Genomic DNA, 20202 nt, shown 5'->3' with positions numbered 1-20202 from the left:
ACGCCCCCAAATACACCCCACCCGGCCCGCCGGGCGCCCGGGGCGCGGGGCCCCGCAGCCACGGCCGCGGGGATTGTAACGGAATGTTGCCCCCGATCGGGAAGGGGGTCCGGGGCTCGGGGAGGGGGCAGACGGAGAGCACGCTCGGCCCCTGCGAGCACGACCGCAAATGCATCGGAAACAAATTAGGAGACAATTAGGAGGCGATGCCGGGGCGGTTTCCCGGCGTGGGAAGGGGGGCGGCGGGGGCCCCGAGCGGGGGGTTCTGGCGAGCCCCCTCCCTGAAAGTGCCGCGGCGACAGCACACGCCGAGGAAGTCTTTGTGTACGTGTGTGTGTGCGTGCGTGTGCAGCGCTGTGCCAGGCGGAATGGAAACTACAGGCAGCCTCTGCCGATGGGCACAAACTCCCGTGCTCCCAGCACCGGGCCCGTGCACAACAAAAATGAGACGTCGTCACCCGCACACACACACACACACACGCGCGCACACGCACACGCACGCCCGCAAGGACACACGCCGAGGCATCCATAACTTGGGGCACCCGCACCCCCGGCGGAAAGCCCCACGCGATCGGCGAGGCCAGCCTACGGAGCCCCCGAACACACTTCCAAGAGCCAAAGTGGCCCCAAAGTAGCTCCCACCTCCCACCCCCCCCCCCCCCCAGAAAAAGAATTAGATCCAGGAAAGCAGGGGCGGCGGGCGGACAGCCGCCGAGGCTCGGCTGCGCACAGCCCGGCGCGGGGGCAAAGTTGCGAGCCGCCCGCCGCTGTCAGCCCGCACACTCCGGCTCACGCGCGCGCGCCGCGGAGAACGCACCATCGTAGCGGCCGCCGAGGCTGCTCGCCGCGTCCCCGGACCGTGCCCGCCGCTCCCGGCGGCGGCGGAGGCTGAAATATGGCTGAGTTATTATTCGCCTCCTTCCACCGTGTGAGTGTGTGTGTGAGTGCGCGCGTGTGAGCGAGTGCGCTTCTTGCGATTGCAAAGAGAGGCGAGGAGAGAGGGAGGCGGGGGGGGGGGGGCGGAGGGGCGAGTGTGAGTGTGTGTGTGTGTGTGTGTGTGTGTGCGCGCGCCCGGGGGCGGGGGGAGGGCGGGCGGGGGGAGGGAGGGCGGGGAGCGGAGCTGAGGGAGAGGCAGCAGCTCCCTGCAAGCCGTACCAACCTTTCTCTAATTGGAACCGCGGAGCGCTGGCGCTGTCTGGGCTGCGGCGGCGGCGGCGGCGGCGCAGGGCGAGGGAGGAGAGGCGGGGAGGGGGGTGGCCTTTGATTATTATTTTTGCATGTACTTACCGAGCTAGCCATGCCTGGGGGCCCGGAGGTTTGCTGGGGTGTTGTGTGGTACCCCCCTCCCCCGCCCCCTCAGCTGTAATTCATGAAGAGGCTGCTATGAATGAGAGCGCGCCCGGGAGCGGAGGGTAGATGGCGGACATTCTCTGCCTTTTCCCCCCGCGTTCGCCTGCTCGCTCGCTCGCTCGCTTATTAAACTCAGCCCCAAAAGCAAAAGCAGCAGCAGCAGCAGCAGCAGCAGCTCCAGGGCCGGAGGATGAGATTCCGGAGCATGCGCCGTGGCGCCTGACACCGGGGCTCCGAGGCTTACGGGGCGGAGGGAGGGCGCGCGGGCGGGGCGGAGCGCGCGGGGAGGCCGAGCGAGCGAGCCAGGGGGAGCTCGAAGCAGCCAATCCCCGGCCACCTCCCGAAACCCGGCGGCCCGCACCGCCACCCTGGAACGCCCCGCTTAAAGTAACAGGTTCCTCCCGGGCAGGGTGCGGGGGGGGGGGGGGGGGGGAGGGGAGCGGAGGGCGGGAGGGGGCGCTGGAGTGCGGAGAGCGGCCAGCTGGGGAGCCATCCCAGCCCCTGTGTAAACTCCTCTCGCCCTACAATAAAAAACGGATTAAAACTGCTGGAATGTAGCCACTGCCTAGAGCCCCCAGCAGCCGGAGAAGGGGTGTTAAATCAAGTCTTCGGCGTTAGCACGCACGGGCGGGCGGGGGGGGTGGGGGGAGGAGAGGAGGGAGGGGGTTTTCTTTTACTTTCCACCCCGTCTTTTTGTGGTTTTGTGCTGAAAAGGCAAGAACTCACGCCCAAACAAACTTATTTAAGGACGGAGCGAGAGCAATGCCACTCTACGCACAGACATCAAAAAGCAGACGCTGAGACTGTTCTAACCGGCACCAACCCCGCGGCCCCCTTCCCCATCCACTCACAGGCACCCGCCCACTGGCCCCACTCCCCGCCCTTCTGCCGCCGCCACGGAAAATTCAAAAATGAAATGAACACAAATGCCATTTCCTTCCAAGGGAACTCCTCCCGCCTTGGTAATCCCCGGCCGGGAGGCATCACACAGCGGCGCCCAGGTGAAGGTGAGACACCTGGGAGTACCGGCAGCAGACCGACAGGGATCGGGCTTGGAGCAGTTTGCTTCGGGGGGGGGGGGGGGGGAGTCCCCTCCTGACAGCCCCGCTGGGTTGCACCAGGGCGCGGAGCATTGTCCTCGAAGGACACGCGAGGCAACTGGGAGTCTTAAAATAGCAGATAAAGTTAATACTGGCTGTAATGTGCATAAATTGGATTATAATCTTTAGGCGTATTGGTGACAGCCGGCGTAATCCAACTCTGGGTATTAATCGGGTTAGGCTCCCGGGTGACAACCAGCCGCAAGGGTGTTCCCAGAGTCGCGCTCCCGCAAGCCTCCCCACTCGGGGCGTACTGGGTCTCGGTGGCCGCGGAGGCAGCCGCGCAGCCACGCGTGGGGCAGGGGGAGGAGTCCCGACCGGCTTCCTTTAGCAACGCGGACAACCTTCACAAAGGAAACGGATAAGATCTAGACGATTGATTTGAAAGTGAAAGATGGGTGTGACTCCGGTTCGTTAGAGAAGGATCCTTGCATCTTCCTAGCCCTCCTCCTTTTGCGCCGTCTTTGTCTGTTTTCTTTCTTCCTTTTCCCTCGGCTCCCGATTTCTTCCTGAATCTTTCCTTTGGTCTCATCTCTTCTCCCTGCCTCCTCCTTTATTTGCCTCTTTCCCTCTTCCTGGCTCAACTTTCTGGCTTGCTTCTTCTTTTCTTTCTCAAAACCACGAAAGCAAGATGTCTCAGCTCTGGGATTGGAGAGAGCGGTGTGGGTGTGGAGGGAAGGAGGTTACCTGGGGCATCCAGAGTCCTGGCTGCTAGTTTTCAGTTCTCCCAGCTGCTCACCGAAAGAGAACCTGAATCACATCGCAGCACTTTGGGCCAACTTTAATTTCCAATCCAACCCTCCAACTCGAGGGGTTTGAACTGCTAAAACGGATACTCTGACCCCAGTTACAACCTGGGAAACCTTAGCTTGAGGACCCCAATTCCTCCTACCCTTTTATTGGATTTAGTAGCATAGAACCACTGAGGGGAGAAACATTTTAATCCAAATCCAAGGGCATGGATTTCTCTATGGACCCACATCTGCATAGATGCATATCGTCTCGCATGTCTGTATACACGTGTAGGTGTGTGTGTGTATTGGGACGTAGATTACATAGACCTAGACAAACTGTGGGTTAGGATCCACGTGAAGCGTGGACCTCCTTACTATGCATTATTCAATTTTTGATGAAATAATTAGAAATCCTTCAGAATAATAAAATAGGGAGCTGATGGTTATCCGGATGTGCCATTAGTGTAAAGCCGTTTCCTGTAAGGAGCAGCCATTGGGCAGTCAGTGTAGCTCAACACACAGGTGAAAACAACAATCTGATTGTAAGTTTGAGTTGACTTTACAGTTTTGCTAACTTCTTTCAGTGCTAGCCAGACTTTCTTGTGATTCTCCCTGTAACTTGCCCTTGCGCTGAGGGACTGATACTTTTTCGAATTGTGTGTTTGTTGGATTAAGATTTATTCCAAGAGTCACCATAGCCTTCGAGTCAGAAAGGGTCTTTTCCCATTACCCCTCCCTTCTCAAAGACTCCTTTAAAAACCCAACGTTGGGGGAAATTTCATTCTCAAGACACTGAAAATATAGATTTGGTCAGTAGATGGCGCATGGAGCCCTTCCACCAACGTCCTTACGTGACCTCTTTACAACAAAAAAGACCAGGAGGAGGAGAAAAAGAAAGAAAACACAACCCTGAATACTCCAGATTCAACTTTTGGGCAAAGGAATTTATGCCAGCCTTTGAATGTATTCCTTATAACCTGTTCTAACAAGCTGGCTATTAATTAAAAGCAATCAAAACAGGAATAAGAGCAGATTAATTTTGTCCAGCGTATCTGAAGATTTTTGCACTTTAAGTGAGGTTGCAGATGTGAGAAATTTTTTTAATATTTAACAGTGCAAAAAAAAAATATTTAACAGTGCAATTATAGAAAATATTTTGCAAATAAAGTTTTAAGACAGGCTTCTTCAGCACTAAATATCCCCCCCTCAATTTTTTTAGTGGAAATGTTTAGGGATAAAACTATCGATTTATCCAAAAAGCAACTATCTTACCAAAATTCATACTGTAGTATATAGCAAAATATGAAACACTGTGGGGTTAGTTTTGAGAAGCAGAAGAAAAAAGCAATTGACATCATTATTTCAAATAAAATGCTTGACGAAGAATAAAAAAAGGATGGTGTCGGGGACAGATCCTAATTCCTGATCGTTATCACCACCATCACCATAACTCTTCAACCATCATTTCAGTTCCAGCACTTTTATTTACAATAGTTTTGTTTAGTATGGTGGTTGAGGCCAGTTTGGATGTCTCTGGCACAATATAAAGAGGTCCTTTAAAGAGTAATTAGGGTGTTAAGGAGTAATTGTTGCTTCTTAATATGATTTTATCTACTTATTTGTTGTGATAAATTCTTTATGCATAAGCTCAAATAATCAAAGCAATAAAAAAATTAATCCTTGCTCATCTTGCTGTATGGATTGGGGGAGAAAAGGAAGAAAATGCATGGGGAAAAAAAACATAATGGGACAGAAACTAACCAGATGTCTGATATATATTAGACTCAGAATAATTAAGGATTTTTTTTAATAATAGCGTACTTTTTCTTTTTTAAGATTTTATTTATTTATTCATGAGAGACACAGAGAGAGAGGCAGAGACACAGGCAAAGGGAGAAGCAGGTTCCATGCAGGAAGCCCCATGTGGGACTCGATCCCAGGATCACAACCTGAGCCAAAGGCAGATGCTCAACCACTGAGCCACCCAAGAGTCCCAATAGTACACTTTTTCTGTGTACTTTATTCATGTGTTCATTCACCAAAACTGTATTTTGCTCATTCCATGTGCCAGGCACAGAGTTAGACTGTAAGAAAGTAAGAAGAATAGAGGGGATCCCTGGGTGGCTCAGAGGGGATCCCCGGGTGGCTCAGCGGCTCAGCGGTTTAGTCCCACCTTCAGCCCAGGGTGTGATCCTGGAGACCCAGGATCAAGTCCCATGTCAGGCTCCCTGCATGGAGCCTGCTTCTGCCTGTGTCTCTGCCTCTCTCTCTCTCCGTGTGTCTCATGAATAAATGAATAAATTCAAAAGAAAGAAAGAAAGAAAGAAAAAGAAAGAAAGAAAGAAAGAAGAAAGAAAGAAAGAAAGAAAGAAAGAAAGAAAGAAAGAAAGAAAGAAAAAAGAAAGAAAGAAAGAAAGAGTTCCTGTTTTAAGAGCTTATGACTCAGGGGAGAAGTTTCACCAAAACCTTTTTTCCTTCCTTACTACCTAAATTTGGGATAGAGATACATGTAACACATAAGCAAGCAGCATACAAATTTAACATGAACATCCCAAGGGCAAGAAAAATAGTAGCACAAGATTAGAAGCCAGGACTCATTGCCCTCAATCCTATGGGTTAATACTCAAATGAGGTGGGAAGGACGGTGGTATCTTTTTTTTGCAATAACAGCCAAGCCCTAATTTCATTTTCCTTCATCTGAAGTGTTTTCTATGTTCACCGTATTGCAACTCTTTTAAGAAAAAAATTCACAATGAAAGAAAGCTTACTAAGCCTTTTCAAGATCATGAACATATTTTCTCAGTTGAGACAATCTCCCTGTTTCTTATGGAAATTTTTGGTTCAAAATGTTACATTTTTAACATTATATTTAATTCATGATTCTAGGGTAGTGTATTGGGAACCCTAGAATAGTACAAATCATTACTGCTTTGAAAAAACAATTGCTTTGATATTCATTTAAGCACCTAGTCTAGGACTATTTCCAGTGATAAGAAATACACAAAGCTTCTTTAACCACCAGAGCCTCTTCATGTGTAAATTATTCCCTGAGAGTAATTTAAGCAATGCACTTATACATTCAGAAGACAGGAGTGCCTCCACAGTAATAATTTATTAATTTTGTGGGCTGTATTCCTTATTCAAAATATAGCACCTCAAGGTCTGAAAATTAATCAAGGATGTTATGTAAGACCAATAATACAAAACAAGATAAATATTGCAGGTCAGTTGATATAGTGTGATTGAAAACGTCTTCCTAATATATACAAGAACCCCAGTGGAATATTTATAGGTAAAATACATATTAAATTGAAACTGCTTGCTATATAACAATCTATCTAAAAAGTAGACTAGGGAGATCCCTGGGTGGCTCAGTGGTTTAGCGCCGCCTTCAGCCCAGGGCGTGATCCAGGAGATCTGGGATTGAGTCCCACGTCAGGCTCCCTGCATGGAGCCTGCTTCTCCCTCTGCCTCTCTCTCCCTCTCTCTCTCTCGAATAAATAAATAAATAATCTTTAAAAAAATAAAATAAGGGGGATCCTTGGGTGGCGCAGCGATTTAGCACCTGCCTTTGGCCCAGGGCACGATCCTGGGGACCCGGGATCGAATCCCATGTCGGGCTCCCGGTGCATGGAGCCTGCTTCTCTGCCTGCTTCTCTGCCTGTGTCTCTGCCTCTCTCTCTCTGTGTGTGTGTGTGTGTGTGTGACTATCATGAATGAATAAATAAATAAAAATCTTTAAAAAAAAATAAAATAAAATAAAATAAAATAAAAAGTAGACTATTTTAGTGTATCTTCATGTGTGTTTGGCTCTTCAAAGGCAACTATATAACTTCCTAACTTTCTTTATATAATGATTTGACCTCCTTGATCTTCAGTGGAAATCCTGTTTTCAAATATGATTTCACTTCTCCCATTCACATATTATGAATGGAGAGTTAAAATAGTCACTTTGTCCTAAAATTATAGGCTACACTTTGTCTTGTTTGATAAAAATGGGAAAATGACACATCAGGGTTATGAACTAAAATAGACAGGTCAGACTTCAATTAAAACGCAAAAGACAGGGCACTGGATGGTTCAGTTGGTCAAGTGTCTGCCTTTAGCTGGGGTCGTGAACTTGGGGTCCTGGGATGGAGTCCCATATCTGGTTCCCTGCTCAACAGGGAGCCTTCTTCTCCCTCTGCCTCTACTTCTCCCCCTGCTTGTGCTCTCTCTCTGTCAAGTAAAGAAATACAAATTTTAAAAACAAAAACAAAAAAAACTGCAAGAAAGGCACCTGGGTGGCTCAGTCGGTTAAGCGTCTGCCTTCAGCTCAGGTCCTGATCTCAGGGTCCTGTGACTGAGCTCCATGTAGGGCTCCCTGTTTACCAGGGAGTCTGCTTCTGCTTCTCCCTCTTCCTCCCCCTGCTCATGCTTGCTCTGTCTCTCTCTCTCTCTCTCCCTCTCCCCCCCTCTCAAATAAATAAATTAAATCTAAAACAAAATAAAAAAACCTACAAAAGAAAGATGCCTGGCTGATTCAGTCAGTTAAGCCTGACTTTGGCCCAGGTCATGATCTCTCTCTAGCCCCTGGGGAGTCTGCTTGCCCCTGCACCCCTCCCCCAAATAAATGAATAAAACCTTAAAAAAAATTACAAAACTGCAAAAGAAACTTAGGAAGAAGAAATTACTCCCTTCCGTGTATTAAATGGTCTGACAGTGGTTTGAAAATAGTACTAAGCCTCTAAGAAGTGAGTGATTTACCACCTTCTGGTAGGATCAAATATCCCAGTTGGGTTAAACTATTTACAGTCAGCTCTGAATAATCCATGATTATATTATCCACTTTGTAGCTAATCTACAATGACACAATTTATGTGTAGGGGTTTTTTTATGTTAATTTATGTTAGAGTCAGTTTTTTTTTAACTGTATAAAATTCACATGACTGTATCTAATTGCCAGCTTCTTTTTTTTTTTTTTTTCTAATTGCCAGTTTCAATTCATAATTTTTTTATCACAGGAGAACTTGGATACTAGTCTGTGTTCTTTTACACCTCCCTTTCTGACTGTTATTAAGCAATTTGTCATCCCTGGGATAGAATGATTTGCAAACAACTATTGATCTAGGAAGGAATACAAATTGATAGGAAAGAAGGAATATTCATTTACCAGGGTGCTGAATCAAAAGAACTCCTAGAGGCTGTTGCTAATTATAGTTCTATTATGTATTCCCTGTGAAACCAGATAAGGAAAAGTTAGGAAAGGACTATCTTCTCAAGTGTAGTGGTAGCAATTTGGGAGAAATTTCAAGTTGTAACAGGGATTTAAAAATCCCTTCTGAATAGCAAAAAAACTTTATTTATTTCTATATAATTAGAACTTCAAGATATATTATTTCAATCTTTTTGCCTTATGTTTCATGACTTTGACATTTTGGTTTTATTATTAATTCAATGCATTCTATTAACTTTTACTGGCTGTCCACTGAAGGTCAACCACTGTACCTGGTCCTTCGAAATCAGGATACTGGTATAGGATACTACTAACATTCTCATTTATGTCAAGGCATTTCATGATTGCCTTAAAGTTGATAGGTAGCTACAACAAAAAAAGATGCTATTTTTTTTAAAGATTTATTTATTTAAGAGAAAGAGAGCAGGGGAGGAGCAGAGGGAGAGGGAGAGAGAGCCTTAAACAGACTCCATGCTGAGCAAAGAGGCTGACATGGGTCTCAGTCTCCCCACTCAATCATTACTTGAGCTGAAACCAAGAATCAGTTAGTTAACGCACTGTGTCACCCAGGTGCCCCACAAATAAAGATGTTATTGAGCACATAACAATAAACTCTTTTCATTTCTATCTCTATTTAAGAAAAAAAAAAAGATTTAAAAGAAAAGAGATTTATCTATAACATTGGCAGTAATTGTTACTTAAAAAAACATGATTGAGGGTCGCCTGGATGGCTCAGTCAATTAAGCATCTGACTCTTGATTTTGGCTCGGTCATAATCTCAGGGTTGTGGGATAGAGCCCCACACTGGGAAAATCTTAAGATTCTCTCTTTCCCTTTCCCTTTCCCTCTGTCCCTCCCCCTTACATAAATAAATAATCTTGGGGGGGGGTACATGATTGAAGTATTTACTAAGGTCACAATCAAGTACTAAGAGTACTTCCAAATCAAAATTTCATTTTCAAGGTTTCCAACTGGTCAATTTGGAAAAAAAAGACAAAATTCTTTTGTCTCAAAAAAGAATCTATGAGTTCATAATGATACTTTAAAAACAATAACAAGGGATCCCTGGGTGGCGCAGCGGTTTGGCGCCTGCCTTTGGCCCAGGGCGCGATCCTGGAGACCCTGGATCGAATCCCACCTCAGGCTCCCGGTGCATGGAGCCTGCTTCTCCCTCCGCCTATGTCTCTGCCTCTCTGTGTGTGTGTGTGTGTGTGACTATCATAAATAAAAAAAAATTAAAAAAAAAAATTAAAAACAATAACAAGCAGACAAAAACAAAAGTTTCTCCATACAGAAAAATACTAGCTGATTAATATATGTAAGAGGGGAGCACCTGGGTGGCTAGTAGTTGAGTGTCTGCCTTTGGCTCAGGTCGTGGTCCTGGGGCCCTGGTCCTGGGATCGAGTCCTGTATCAGGCTTCCCTCAGGGAGCCTACTTCTCCCTCTGCCTGTGTCTCTGCCTCTCTGTGTGTCTCTCGTGAATAAATAAATAAAATCTTTTAAATACATATATGTTAGAAGAATGTTAGAAAAATCATCATTTTGCAGACACCAATGCTGAAATAGATTTAGTCAAGGCTCACCAATATATGCTGAACGTTTGGAGTGAAAATTTTTGGAAAATTCATTATTCATATGATATAATGCCCCACTGTATTACTCCACAGATTACATATTATTTACAAAGAAAATAAAAGGATCTTTACAGTGAAGAAATCTGATGGACACCACTTAATAAAGAGACCAGACTTGACATCACCAATAATGAGAAGAGCTGAGATCATGTGCCTCTTGATGTCATATGATAAAAAGCATATAACAGGGGGATCCCTGGGTGGCACAGCGGTTTGGCGCCTGCCTTTGGCCCAGGGCGCGATCCTGGAGACCCGGGATCGAATCCCACATCGGGCTCCTGGTGCATGGAGCCTGCTTCTCCCTCTGCCTATGTCTCTGCCTCTCTCTCTCTCTCTCTCTCTGTGACTATCATAAATAAATAAAATTAAAAAAAAAAAAAGCATGTAACATCTAACATCATGAATGTATTATTTCTGCCAAAAGTGTTTGAATCCGCGGGGAAGAAATCAGACACATCAAGATCGATCAGTACATGTTACAAGATACCTGGCCTGGGTTGTTGTTGTTTTGTTTGTTTTTGTTTTTGTTGTTGTTTTAGTGATCCCCATGCCCAATGGCCCAACGTGGGGCTTAAACTCAGGCCCCAAGATCGAATTGCATACTCTAATGTCTGAGCCAGTCAGCCACTCCAAATAGTTCACTCATTAATTTAGGAGAGTTTACAGATTTTTTTTTTTAAGTAAGCCCTAGGTCCAACATGGAACTTGAACTCTGGACTCTGGTCTCAAGGGTCACATGGTCTACCAACTGAGTCAGGGCAGGGACCCCATTGTACTAGATTCTTGAAAAAATCAATATCTTAGGCAGCCTGGGTGGCTCAGCCTTTTGACGCTGCCTTCCGCCCAGGGATCCCGGAGAAACCAGGATCGAGTCCCACATCAGGGTTCCTGCAAGGAGCCTGCTTCTCCCTCTGCCTGTGTCTCTGCCTCTCTCTTTGTGTGTCTCTCATGAATAAGTAAATAAAATCTTTTTTTAAAAAAATCAATATCTTAAGAGATCCTTCACCACCAAAAGTGAGAAAATGTTCTAGATTAAAAACAATTAAAGAGGGCATCCCGGGTGGCTCAGCGATTTAGCACCGCCTTCAGCCCCGGGCCTGATCCTGAAGACTGGAGACGGGGATCCAGTCCCATGTCGGGCTCCCTGCGTGGGGCCTACTTCTCCCTCTGCCTGTGTCTCTGCCTCTTCTCTCTGTGTCTCTCATGAATAAATAAATAAAATCTTAAAAAAAAAAACTAAACTAAAGAAACATGACAATTAAATATAATTCTTGGGATGCCTGGGTGGCTCAGCGGTTGAGCACCTGCCTTCAGCCCAGGGCGTGATCCTGGAGTCCCCAGATCGAGGCCCACATCGGGCTCCCTGCATGGAGCCTGCTTCTCCCTCTGCCTTTGTCTCTGCCTCTTTCTCTGTGTCTCTCATGAATGAATAAAATCTTTTTAAAAAATCTTATAGGGATCCCTGGGTGGCGCAGTGGTTTGGCGCCTGCCTTTGGCCCGGGGCGCGATCCTGGAGACCCGGGATGGAGTCCCACGTCGGGCTCCTGGTGCATGAAGCCTGCTTCTCTCTCTCTCTCTCTGTGACTATCATAAATAAATATAAAAAAAAAATTTAAAAAAATCTTATAGAGATATAAATTGAAGTAAAGAAAGAGAAAGCAAATGAATTGAGGTGATCATTGTACTGCCTTTTCTGTAGTTTGTTTATTTGCTTTTGAAAATATAAATTTCAGGGGAAAAGTGATCCTCCAGATTTAAATTAAATTCATATGTTTCTTCAATAATATTTCTTTTTGTTTCCAAAAAATGCTATAGAAAGATGAATGTATAGAAAATGGAAAGAGAAAATGTTAATATCTAAAGGATTTTTTTTGGAAGAAATGATAGAGGGTTAGATTCTTTGTTTGGCCATTTGAGGCTTTATATTTTCTCCTTTCTGTTCACCACCAAATTTGCTTCTGAATCATAATAGTTTGATGGCTTTTGGTTGACTGACATGTTTGAGGTCAGCATCTTTGGTGATCTCAGCTTTACTCTGGCAATGAAGGACTCCAAAGGGGAGCAAGACACAGGACATGAGTTTGGAATACTCTGCTGAATTAGTGACAATATTTTCATGTGAATGTTCTTTCAAAAGTAGATGCTGTGTGTGAAGGGTTTCCCTCAAGAGATTACAGCAATTTAAAGGTCATTCAATTCTACGGACCGCTTAATTGTGCCCCATTAAGCATTTCTCAAAAAAGAAGTGTGTGTGTGTGTGTGTGTGTGTGTGTGTGTGTGTTTTAATAGCATTCAAGGACTGCCAATATCAGCATTGTCTAACTTAGAAAGATTATTTTTTTCATGGCTTTTATCACTGACCCTGTGTATAATGCACTGACTTTCCTTTTTTATTGCTCAAGGACAGCTGGATGAGTAACCTTGGCTCATTTAGAAACCATCTAATGCTTTTGTTCTCAGTTAATATTTTTTTAAAAGGTCACTTACATCTGACACTTGTCAGGTTAGCACTTTGCAGAATCAGGAACAGGACCTTATCTTGATCAAGTACAGTCAATGCAAAAATCTTAAGATTGGCCAGCAGTCTTGAATAACAGATTAACAGATTGTTCTTTAGGTTCTCATTTTAGGGCCAGAATCTTTATGAGGATTATTTTTTTTCCAACCGTGTACCAAAGAGATGAATGTGTAACAGTAGACAAAAGAGGAACAAGGTAGAGGGCTCTGTGTTTCCTTTCCAAACTTAAAAGAGAATGCACAAAGTTACCTCTCATTCCTTAAAACGTTGGTCAGGGATAGAGATAATCAATGAGTAAAATAAGTGAAGAAAAAAAAAAATCAAGCCCCAAATAAAGAACAAATAGAATAAATCCAAACCACTCTGAGAAGAAAAATATCCAAACTAGACCACAAAATAAAATGTATGGGAGGGACTGGGTGGCTCAGTGGTTGAGCATCTGCCTTGGACTCAGGTAGTGATCCCAGGATCCTGAGATGAAATTCTGCATCAGGCTCCCTGCAGGGAGCCTGCTTCTCTCTCTGCCTGTTTCTGCCTCTCTCTCTGTGTCTTTCATGAATAAATAAATAAAACCTTTAAAAAAAGTATGGGAATTATAAATATATCTATACTGTGGGAAAATTCTTTTGCTGAAAAGGCAGAGCATTTAATCAGCAACACCAGTGTGATAGCCATAAATGATATAACACAGTCCATGCAGTTTCTTTCTTCTTCTTCTTCTTCTTTTTTTTTTTTTAGTACATGTAGTTTCTTAATGAATGAATTGTGCTGTAGTTCTTACCCAAGCTGTGGCTACTCTGTACACAAAGTGTCTTTTGGAGATGTCAGACTTCTTAACCTTTCCTTCAGTCAAGACCTTTCATTCTCTTATACAAACTTACATTTAAAACTGTGTACTGGTCCCACTAAATGCCCAATATTTTGATCAAAGAGCTAATAGCAATGGTCTTACCGTAAGCCAAAACCTAAGTTGAGCCTTAAGGAGGTGATCATTTGTGATCATTTGCAAATGGTGGGGAAAAGGTATAAAAAGAGTTCCGGGTCACAACAGAAAATATCCCAAATCATTTTGTGTTCCTTGATTCACTAACTTGGTAGATTTTTCAGCTAGGCACTCAAGGCTTTGATTTTTGTTGTTTTAATTTCAGGAAGAATAGGAAGAAGTCATGATTCCTCTAATCCTAATTAAAAGTAAAACTGGCAATTACCATAGTAGTATATGAAATTGCTTCTGCTCCTACATTCACCCATCTGTAAAACTATGAATGGAGTACATGTAAAGAATATGAAACAGAACATAACCAGTTTCCCTAACATTGTAGACTTATTTAACAAATATTTATTGCATACCTATTATAGATTAAAGCACAAACAGAATTACATTTTGTAGCTTTAAATAGAATTCAATGGAAAGACAATTTGGCTGGAGTGATGTTGGTTAAAGGGTTGAGAAATATGAGAAAAAGAGAAGACACAGAAAAAAATACTGGGGGATGCTTGGGTGGCTCAGGGGTTGAGCATCTGCCTTCAGCTCAGGGCATGATCCCAGGGTCCTGGGATGGAGTCCGGCTTTGGGCTCCCTGCAGGAAGCCTGCTTCTCCCTCTGCCTATGTCTCTGCCTCTCTCTGTGTCTCTCATGAACAAATAAATAAATGATATTTTTTAAAAAAAGAAGAGAAGGAAATAAATACTTGGAATTATGTAGAGAAACAAAATCTGCAAACAGACAATGCTGAAAAACTTTAGTTTTTAACTTCCTTGGGATAATACATTTCCTGGAGTAAGTCTATTTGGTTGGTCTTTTCTTTTTTTTTTTTAAAGATTATATTTATTTATTCATGAGAGACACAGAGAAAGAGGCAGAGACATAGGCAGAGGGAGAAGCAGGCTCCCACAGGGAGCCCAGTGTGGGACCTGATCCCCGAACTGGGATCATGCCCTGAGTCAAAGGCAGATGCTCAACCACTGAGCCACCCAGGCGTCCCTGGTTGTTTTTTCTTTTAAAAGTCTATTTATTAAATAACAAGAAACAATATGAATAACATGGGCATAGTTAGAATTTCATATCCATTGGAAATGGAGAAACTAGGGCATTTATCATTGCTCACAATTCTGCCCTTATGATCAAATACCATCAGAGTTAAGGCACACCAAATTCGTTCTTCCAGTTGGGATAGATTAGAACATTCCTGGCCCTGCTTTTATTATAGCAGCTGTCTTTAACTTCATTTCTTCCCACTACTCTAGTATTTGATCATATTGGTCATTTTGAAAAGCTGCTTTGTTTCATGAGCAAAAACCTTGAAAAATTAAGTCTGAAGGTAATTGCTGAGGCTTCATTATTTAATTTTACGTGTTTGGAGTCAAGAGTTCATTGAACTCATATGAATACATATGAAAAATGCTACAAAGCAGTATTAAATCAATCTTAGCAGACTTTTTTCCTTTTAAAAGTGTTGACCTAAATGTAAATTGGCTAAACTACTCCTTAATGTCAAAGATAAAATGATTTAGCTCTTGGGTATAAGCAAGCCCACTTGGCAAAACTGGGGAGTATAAGAAATTCTGAGCCAAGCACATTTCTTGAAAAGGAAGTTCTTTGACATCAAGAAGTTGTCTCCCAACTGGCAGAGTTCAAGAACAGCAGACTTGCCCAAAATAACAAAATTTGAGACATCTTATTCTATTGTTGCAATAGAAAAAAAAAACTTTCATTAAGCTAATAGTATAAAATATATTTAAATTAGGAATAAACATGGCCCAAAAGTAACTGTTAAACCAAAGGTGAAAGTAGTATTCTTTTTATTTTTATTTTTTTTTTTTGATAGTAGTATTTTTAAAACACCCAAATCAGTTCAGTTTTCTTTCAGTAAACACACGGTGTTTTCTAAGTACTCATTCTCTCTGAAAAAAAAAAAATTACAGTAAAACTAAACTAAAAGTCTGGCCTAGTTGAGTCGTTATAGGTCTCTTCCACCAGTTACTTAAAAGCCGTTTTTGGGATAAATACATTTTCACAAAGACCAAAACCACCAACAATGGGAGAATTATATAAGAAGTGGGGAAAAAAGAATTAGTAATTGGAAATTTTTTAATTTGCGAGAGAGAGAGACAGAGGGAGAGCATGAGCAGGAGGGATAGAGGAAGTGAGAATCTCAAGCCAATTCCACACCAAGCCTGGAGCCAGCTCAGGGCTCGATGTCACCACCCTGAGATCAGGACTGGAGCCAAAACCAAGAGACAGTCGTTCAACTGATTGGACCACCCCAGGGCCCTAGTAATTGGAAATATTTAAGTAAAAATATGAACTCCGTGCTTCTTCTGTTAAAAAAAAGTCAGAAGATCTGGGCATGCAAGGCTAACATACCTGAATGGCAACTCAGGTTAACACAATCCAGGCTGCTCAATTTAGGCTAGGTAATCTTTGTCCAATTCCCTATAGTTCTAATCATTTGTTCAACCAATCTAGCCCTTGAAAACTTTTTTGGGGTAGTAAGGATAATCTTATCCCTAGGATCCCATTGCTGGTGTAGAAGAGATGTGAGTAATCTATTGTAGGTAAACATGGCCAGTCGAGGGGGAAAAAAAAAAGTTTGTACATTTGTAAATAGCTAAATAAAAGGATATTTCATGACATGTGAAAATTATTTGAAATCCAAACTTCGGTGCCTATAAATAAAGTTTTATTGGAACACGGCAAGCCTCATTGGTTTTGCTTCTGTGCTACAAGGGCAGAATGGAGTTTCTGTGACAAAGACCATATGGCTCATGAAGCCTAAAATATTTTCCATCTGGCCCTTTACCAGAAAAAGTTACTGACCCCTGATCTGGAACAGTACTGTTTCAGGATTGCTTTTACATTAGTGCCCAAGGTACTTGGTCACACCACTTCAAAAAATGAAGAGGTAGACCAGATGATGAGTGGCAGGCAGCAAAGCAAAGTTTATTGATTGATAGTCCAAAGTTCTAGAACCCAACAGGGTTGCTGGTGGAGTTTCTAAGTCTACGGAGTTTTAGAGATTGTTGGCCGGCTGTTTAATCTGATTGACCCTCCATGCACCTGCCACCCAATCAGGTTTTTGTCCACGTGCTCATCTACCTATCAGGGAGTTGTTCATGTGGGAAACAGTGGAGGCCTCCTTCCAGGCTGGTGTTTTATAGCCTACAGGATCAAGGCTGCAGTGGTTGCCACTGCCCTGAGGCATGCAGGCCAGCCAGATCAAGCTCTTTGTTTAACTACCCCACTGGCTGTTGAGTGGGCCTGGGTTAGGATGCCCAACCTTTCCTTTCATCTCAGTAAAGCCTAGAACTGGATGCGGTCTTTTTCCTTTTAAGTGTAGATTCCTCTTAGGACAGGGTTCCCTTACTCCCCCGCCTGCCTTTCTTCCAACTGTCCTCCATTAGTACTGTCCAATCAGAAGGTCACGTGAGCCACGAATGTAATTTTAAATGTTCTAGTAGCCACATTTTTTTAGAAAGATTTATTTTTATGGGGGTTTTGTGTGGGAATAAACAGAGGGAGAAAGAATCTCAAGCCAACTTCCCCATGACCGTGGAGCCCAACTTGGGGCTCCATCTCACCACCCAGAGATAACAACCTGAGCTAAAAATCAAGAGTCAGACCTTTAACCCACTGAGCCACCCAAACATCCCAAAGATCTTGTTATTCTTAAATATTTAAGAGTGTATGCACTCTTTGCCAAGAGTACTGTTCTAGATTTGAACTCCAAGTGTTAAAGCTTCAAACTTTGAGGCTGACACTCACAGGCTTGTCATTTGTGGCGGAGGGGTGCAGACGTTAGTCACATGGAAGCACCATGTGTAAAAGTAGACCAAAGGAAAGCAACCCTGAAATCCTGGCCGGAAAGCAACCCTGAAATCCAACCCTGAAAGCAAGATGCTCTTCATGGAAAATTCACCTTCACTTCACTTAGTCTCTCCATTAACACTCCAGAGTATGCTAAGGCTGATTTGCAGCAGTTGCTTGCAACTGGAGAACAGATAGGTACAGCAACTACAGTCTCCAGAAAACTCATGCAGTGGGATTAGGAAATTCCCTGTGGGAATGGCAAAGGAGAAGTCCCAAGCTTCCTAAAGGGGCACTGTGGAGAACTTGCAAAATCTGTAAATCCAGGGGGAGCCCCCTGTATCATCTCCCGCTTTGTCTGACAGCTTTTGTAAGTTTCTGTGTCCATGGCCATTAAGGAAACTTTTGTCTGTGTTGGTTGGCCTTTCCTTTCAATCATGATAACAGCCTTATTGTGAAAGAACCTCAAGGCAGAGGGACCAGAGGACAGAGATGAGTGGATTGTCCCACAGGCCAGTGGGGAAAGATACCCTAAAAATTCCTTCACCTGGTGAAGGATGCAGGTATAAAACAGGAAGTGTATCCATCAGCAGAGCCTGAGTCCAAACCTCAGCTTCCAAATCAATTCTGCTCTCAGCTGAGTGAAACTCTTTCAGAAGACATTCCAAGGAGTGGCCTCTTCCACTTTTGCATTCCAAGAGGAAGGTCCTCACTCTCTTTTCTGCTCATTCTGTGGCCAAAACCAAAACAGAAAGAGCCAAAAAAGGAATGGGATGCCTTTTTCTCTCTTGGTATCCATGTACTCCAACAAAAAGATATGGGAAGAGAAAGGAAAAATAAATGTCACTCAAACTATTGTTTGGTTTCTTCCAACTAAATTGTATATAAAACTGCTTGCTGTGAAGAAAGGAGCCTTAATCCAAATTGAGATATTCAAATTCCAGATACAGGGAACATACTCAATCTGTAAAAGGAGCTCCGTGAAGGGGTGATCAAGCAGTTAATGCTTGAGATGAGACTGAAGGTTTGAGTAAGAGTTTGTGACTGGAGGAGGAGGGACATTGAGAGAAAACTTTACAGTAAGTCTTGCCTCTGTCTGGGCACTAGGCAGGGTGGGGCAGGAGCCAGTGACCTGAGAGGGCTCAGTAGCCCGAGGGAAAAGGAGTAAAGAGACAAGAGGAACCACCTCTGGAAGGGAATTGTGTGTCAGGCTAGAAGTTTACCTTCCTCTGTGCTGACGGGAGAGCCACTGAAACCCTGTGAGTGGAGGAGTAGCAAGATCAGATTTGCATATTAAAAGAATTGCTGGAGGAGAATGTTTGTCACAGAATCTTAAGGAATGTGCCAAGAGAAGACAAGATTAATGGTAAACTACTTATTAAATGGACCAGAAGAAGAAAAACAGTTGAAGATCTCCTGGAAAGGGATTATAAAACTAATGAAAACAATCAAGAGTTAAACTTATCAAAGAAAATAAGTCACAAAGATGCTAAGCCACTTGAACCAACAATGTATTTAAGGATGAAGAAGAGAAAGCTTACCTAATGAAGAAGTTCTTGACCTCAGTACTGATCCGGGAAGGATTAGAGGAGTTGTAGATTCCAAGCTGTCCCCAGAAATAGTGAATAATGGTCAATGGTTGGGTATTGTAAGCCAGTTTTTCATGCTACATACAAATATCATGAGGATGTGCTAGTAGCCCCAGAGCACCTCCCTGAAGCACACTTTATCCTTTTTTTTTTTTTTAAGATTTTATTTATTTATTCATGAGACACACACACACACACACACAGAGAGAGAGAGAGAGAGAGAGAGAGAGGCAGAGACACAGGCAGAGGGAGAAGCAGGCTCCACGTAGGGAGCCCGACGTGGGGCTCGAACCTGGGTCTCCAGGATGACGCCCTGGGCTGAAGGCGGCGCTAAACCGATGGGCCATCCGGGCTGCCACACTTTATCCTTTTTAAGAGATCTTTCTTTCCACATAATAATCACTATACAGCCATTTATTTTTGCATAGGTTTCTTTATTTTTTTAAAGATTTATTTATTTTAGAGAGAGAGCATGAGAGAGAGAGGCAGAGGGAGGAAAGACTCCTAAGCAAACTCTGTGCATGGGGCTCCAAGCGGGGCTCCATTTCACAACCCTGAGATCATGACCTGAGCAGAAACCAAGAATTGGCTGCTTAAGCAATTGCACCACCCAGGCGCCCCCTGTGTACATAGATTTCTAATAGAGGAGGTAGTATTCTGTTTTGTTTTCCATTTTAAAACATGGAGTGAGGAAATTTGTTTTAATCCTTAGTGTATATATGTTTTTAAACTTGTTTTAATACACTTGTTTTAATCTTTTTGTAGATTACTGACTTTTAAATTTAGATATTTTCATTCTTTCCTTTCTTTTTCTCTTCGTTTTCAGATTGTATTTTTAAGTAATCTCTCCACCCAACATGGGGCTCGAACTCACAACCCTGAGATTGAGAGTCTTATGTTCCACCATCTGAGCCAGCCAGGTGCTTCCAAAAGTTTCTTTTCTAAAACTGATCTTTTCTTTTCTTTTCTTTCTTTTTTCTTTTCTTTTCTTTCTTTCCTCTTTTCTTTTCTTTCTTTTCTCTTTTCTTTTCTTTTCTTTTCTTTTCTTTTCTTTTCTTTTCTTTTCTTTTCTTTTCTTTTCTTTTTGTAGTGAGTTCTGCACCTAATGTGTTGAACTCACTACCCCAAGATGAAGAGTTTCATACTCTACCAGCTGAACCAGCCAGACATCGCTCTTCCTCTCTCTTTTTTTAAGTGATTGATATTTTCTATATACTTTTATTTGAATTAACAATCATTCATTGACAGGGGAGGC

General features: G+C 43.3%; 2 protein-coding genes across 4 annotated transcripts in view; one reads left to right on the top strand and one right to left on the bottom strand.

Annotated features, from left to right (window-relative positions):
• The window catches only part of MLLT3 (MLLT3 super elongation complex subunit), a 279792-nt gene extending 278221 nt beyond the window's left edge, over positions 1 to 1571 (bottom strand). The window contains exon 1 of one of the 2 annotated variants that reach the window (XM_026001464.2): positions 1288 to 1571. In XM_026001464.2, coding sequence (XP_025857249.1) covers positions 1288 to 1299 — 12 coding nt within the window. In that variant the 5' untranslated portion in view covers positions 1300 to 1571. Of the gene's footprint in view, positions 1 to 817; positions 883 to 1287 lie in introns of those variants that run through there. The other variant, XM_072728179.1, reaches the window with a different exon arrangement.
• The window catches only part of FOCAD (focadhesin), a 371528-nt gene continuing 351834 nt past the window's right edge, over positions 509 to 20202 (top strand). The window contains exon 1 of one of the 2 annotated variants that reach the window (XM_072728177.1): positions 509 to 928. The gene's annotated coding sequence lies outside the window, so the exon portion shown is untranslated. The remainder of the gene's footprint in view (positions 929 to 20202) is intronic. The other variant, XM_072728174.1, reaches the window with a different exon arrangement.

This window comes from Vulpes vulpes, chromosome 12 (assembly GCF_048418805.1).
Source record: "Vulpes vulpes isolate BD-2025 chromosome 12, VulVul3, whole genome shotgun sequence".
NCBI lineage: Eukaryota > Metazoa > Chordata > Mammalia > Carnivora > Canidae > Vulpes > Vulpes vulpes.
The sequence above is the reverse complement of the archived record's forward strand: the minus strand, read 5'-3'. Positions and strand labels throughout refer to the sequence as shown.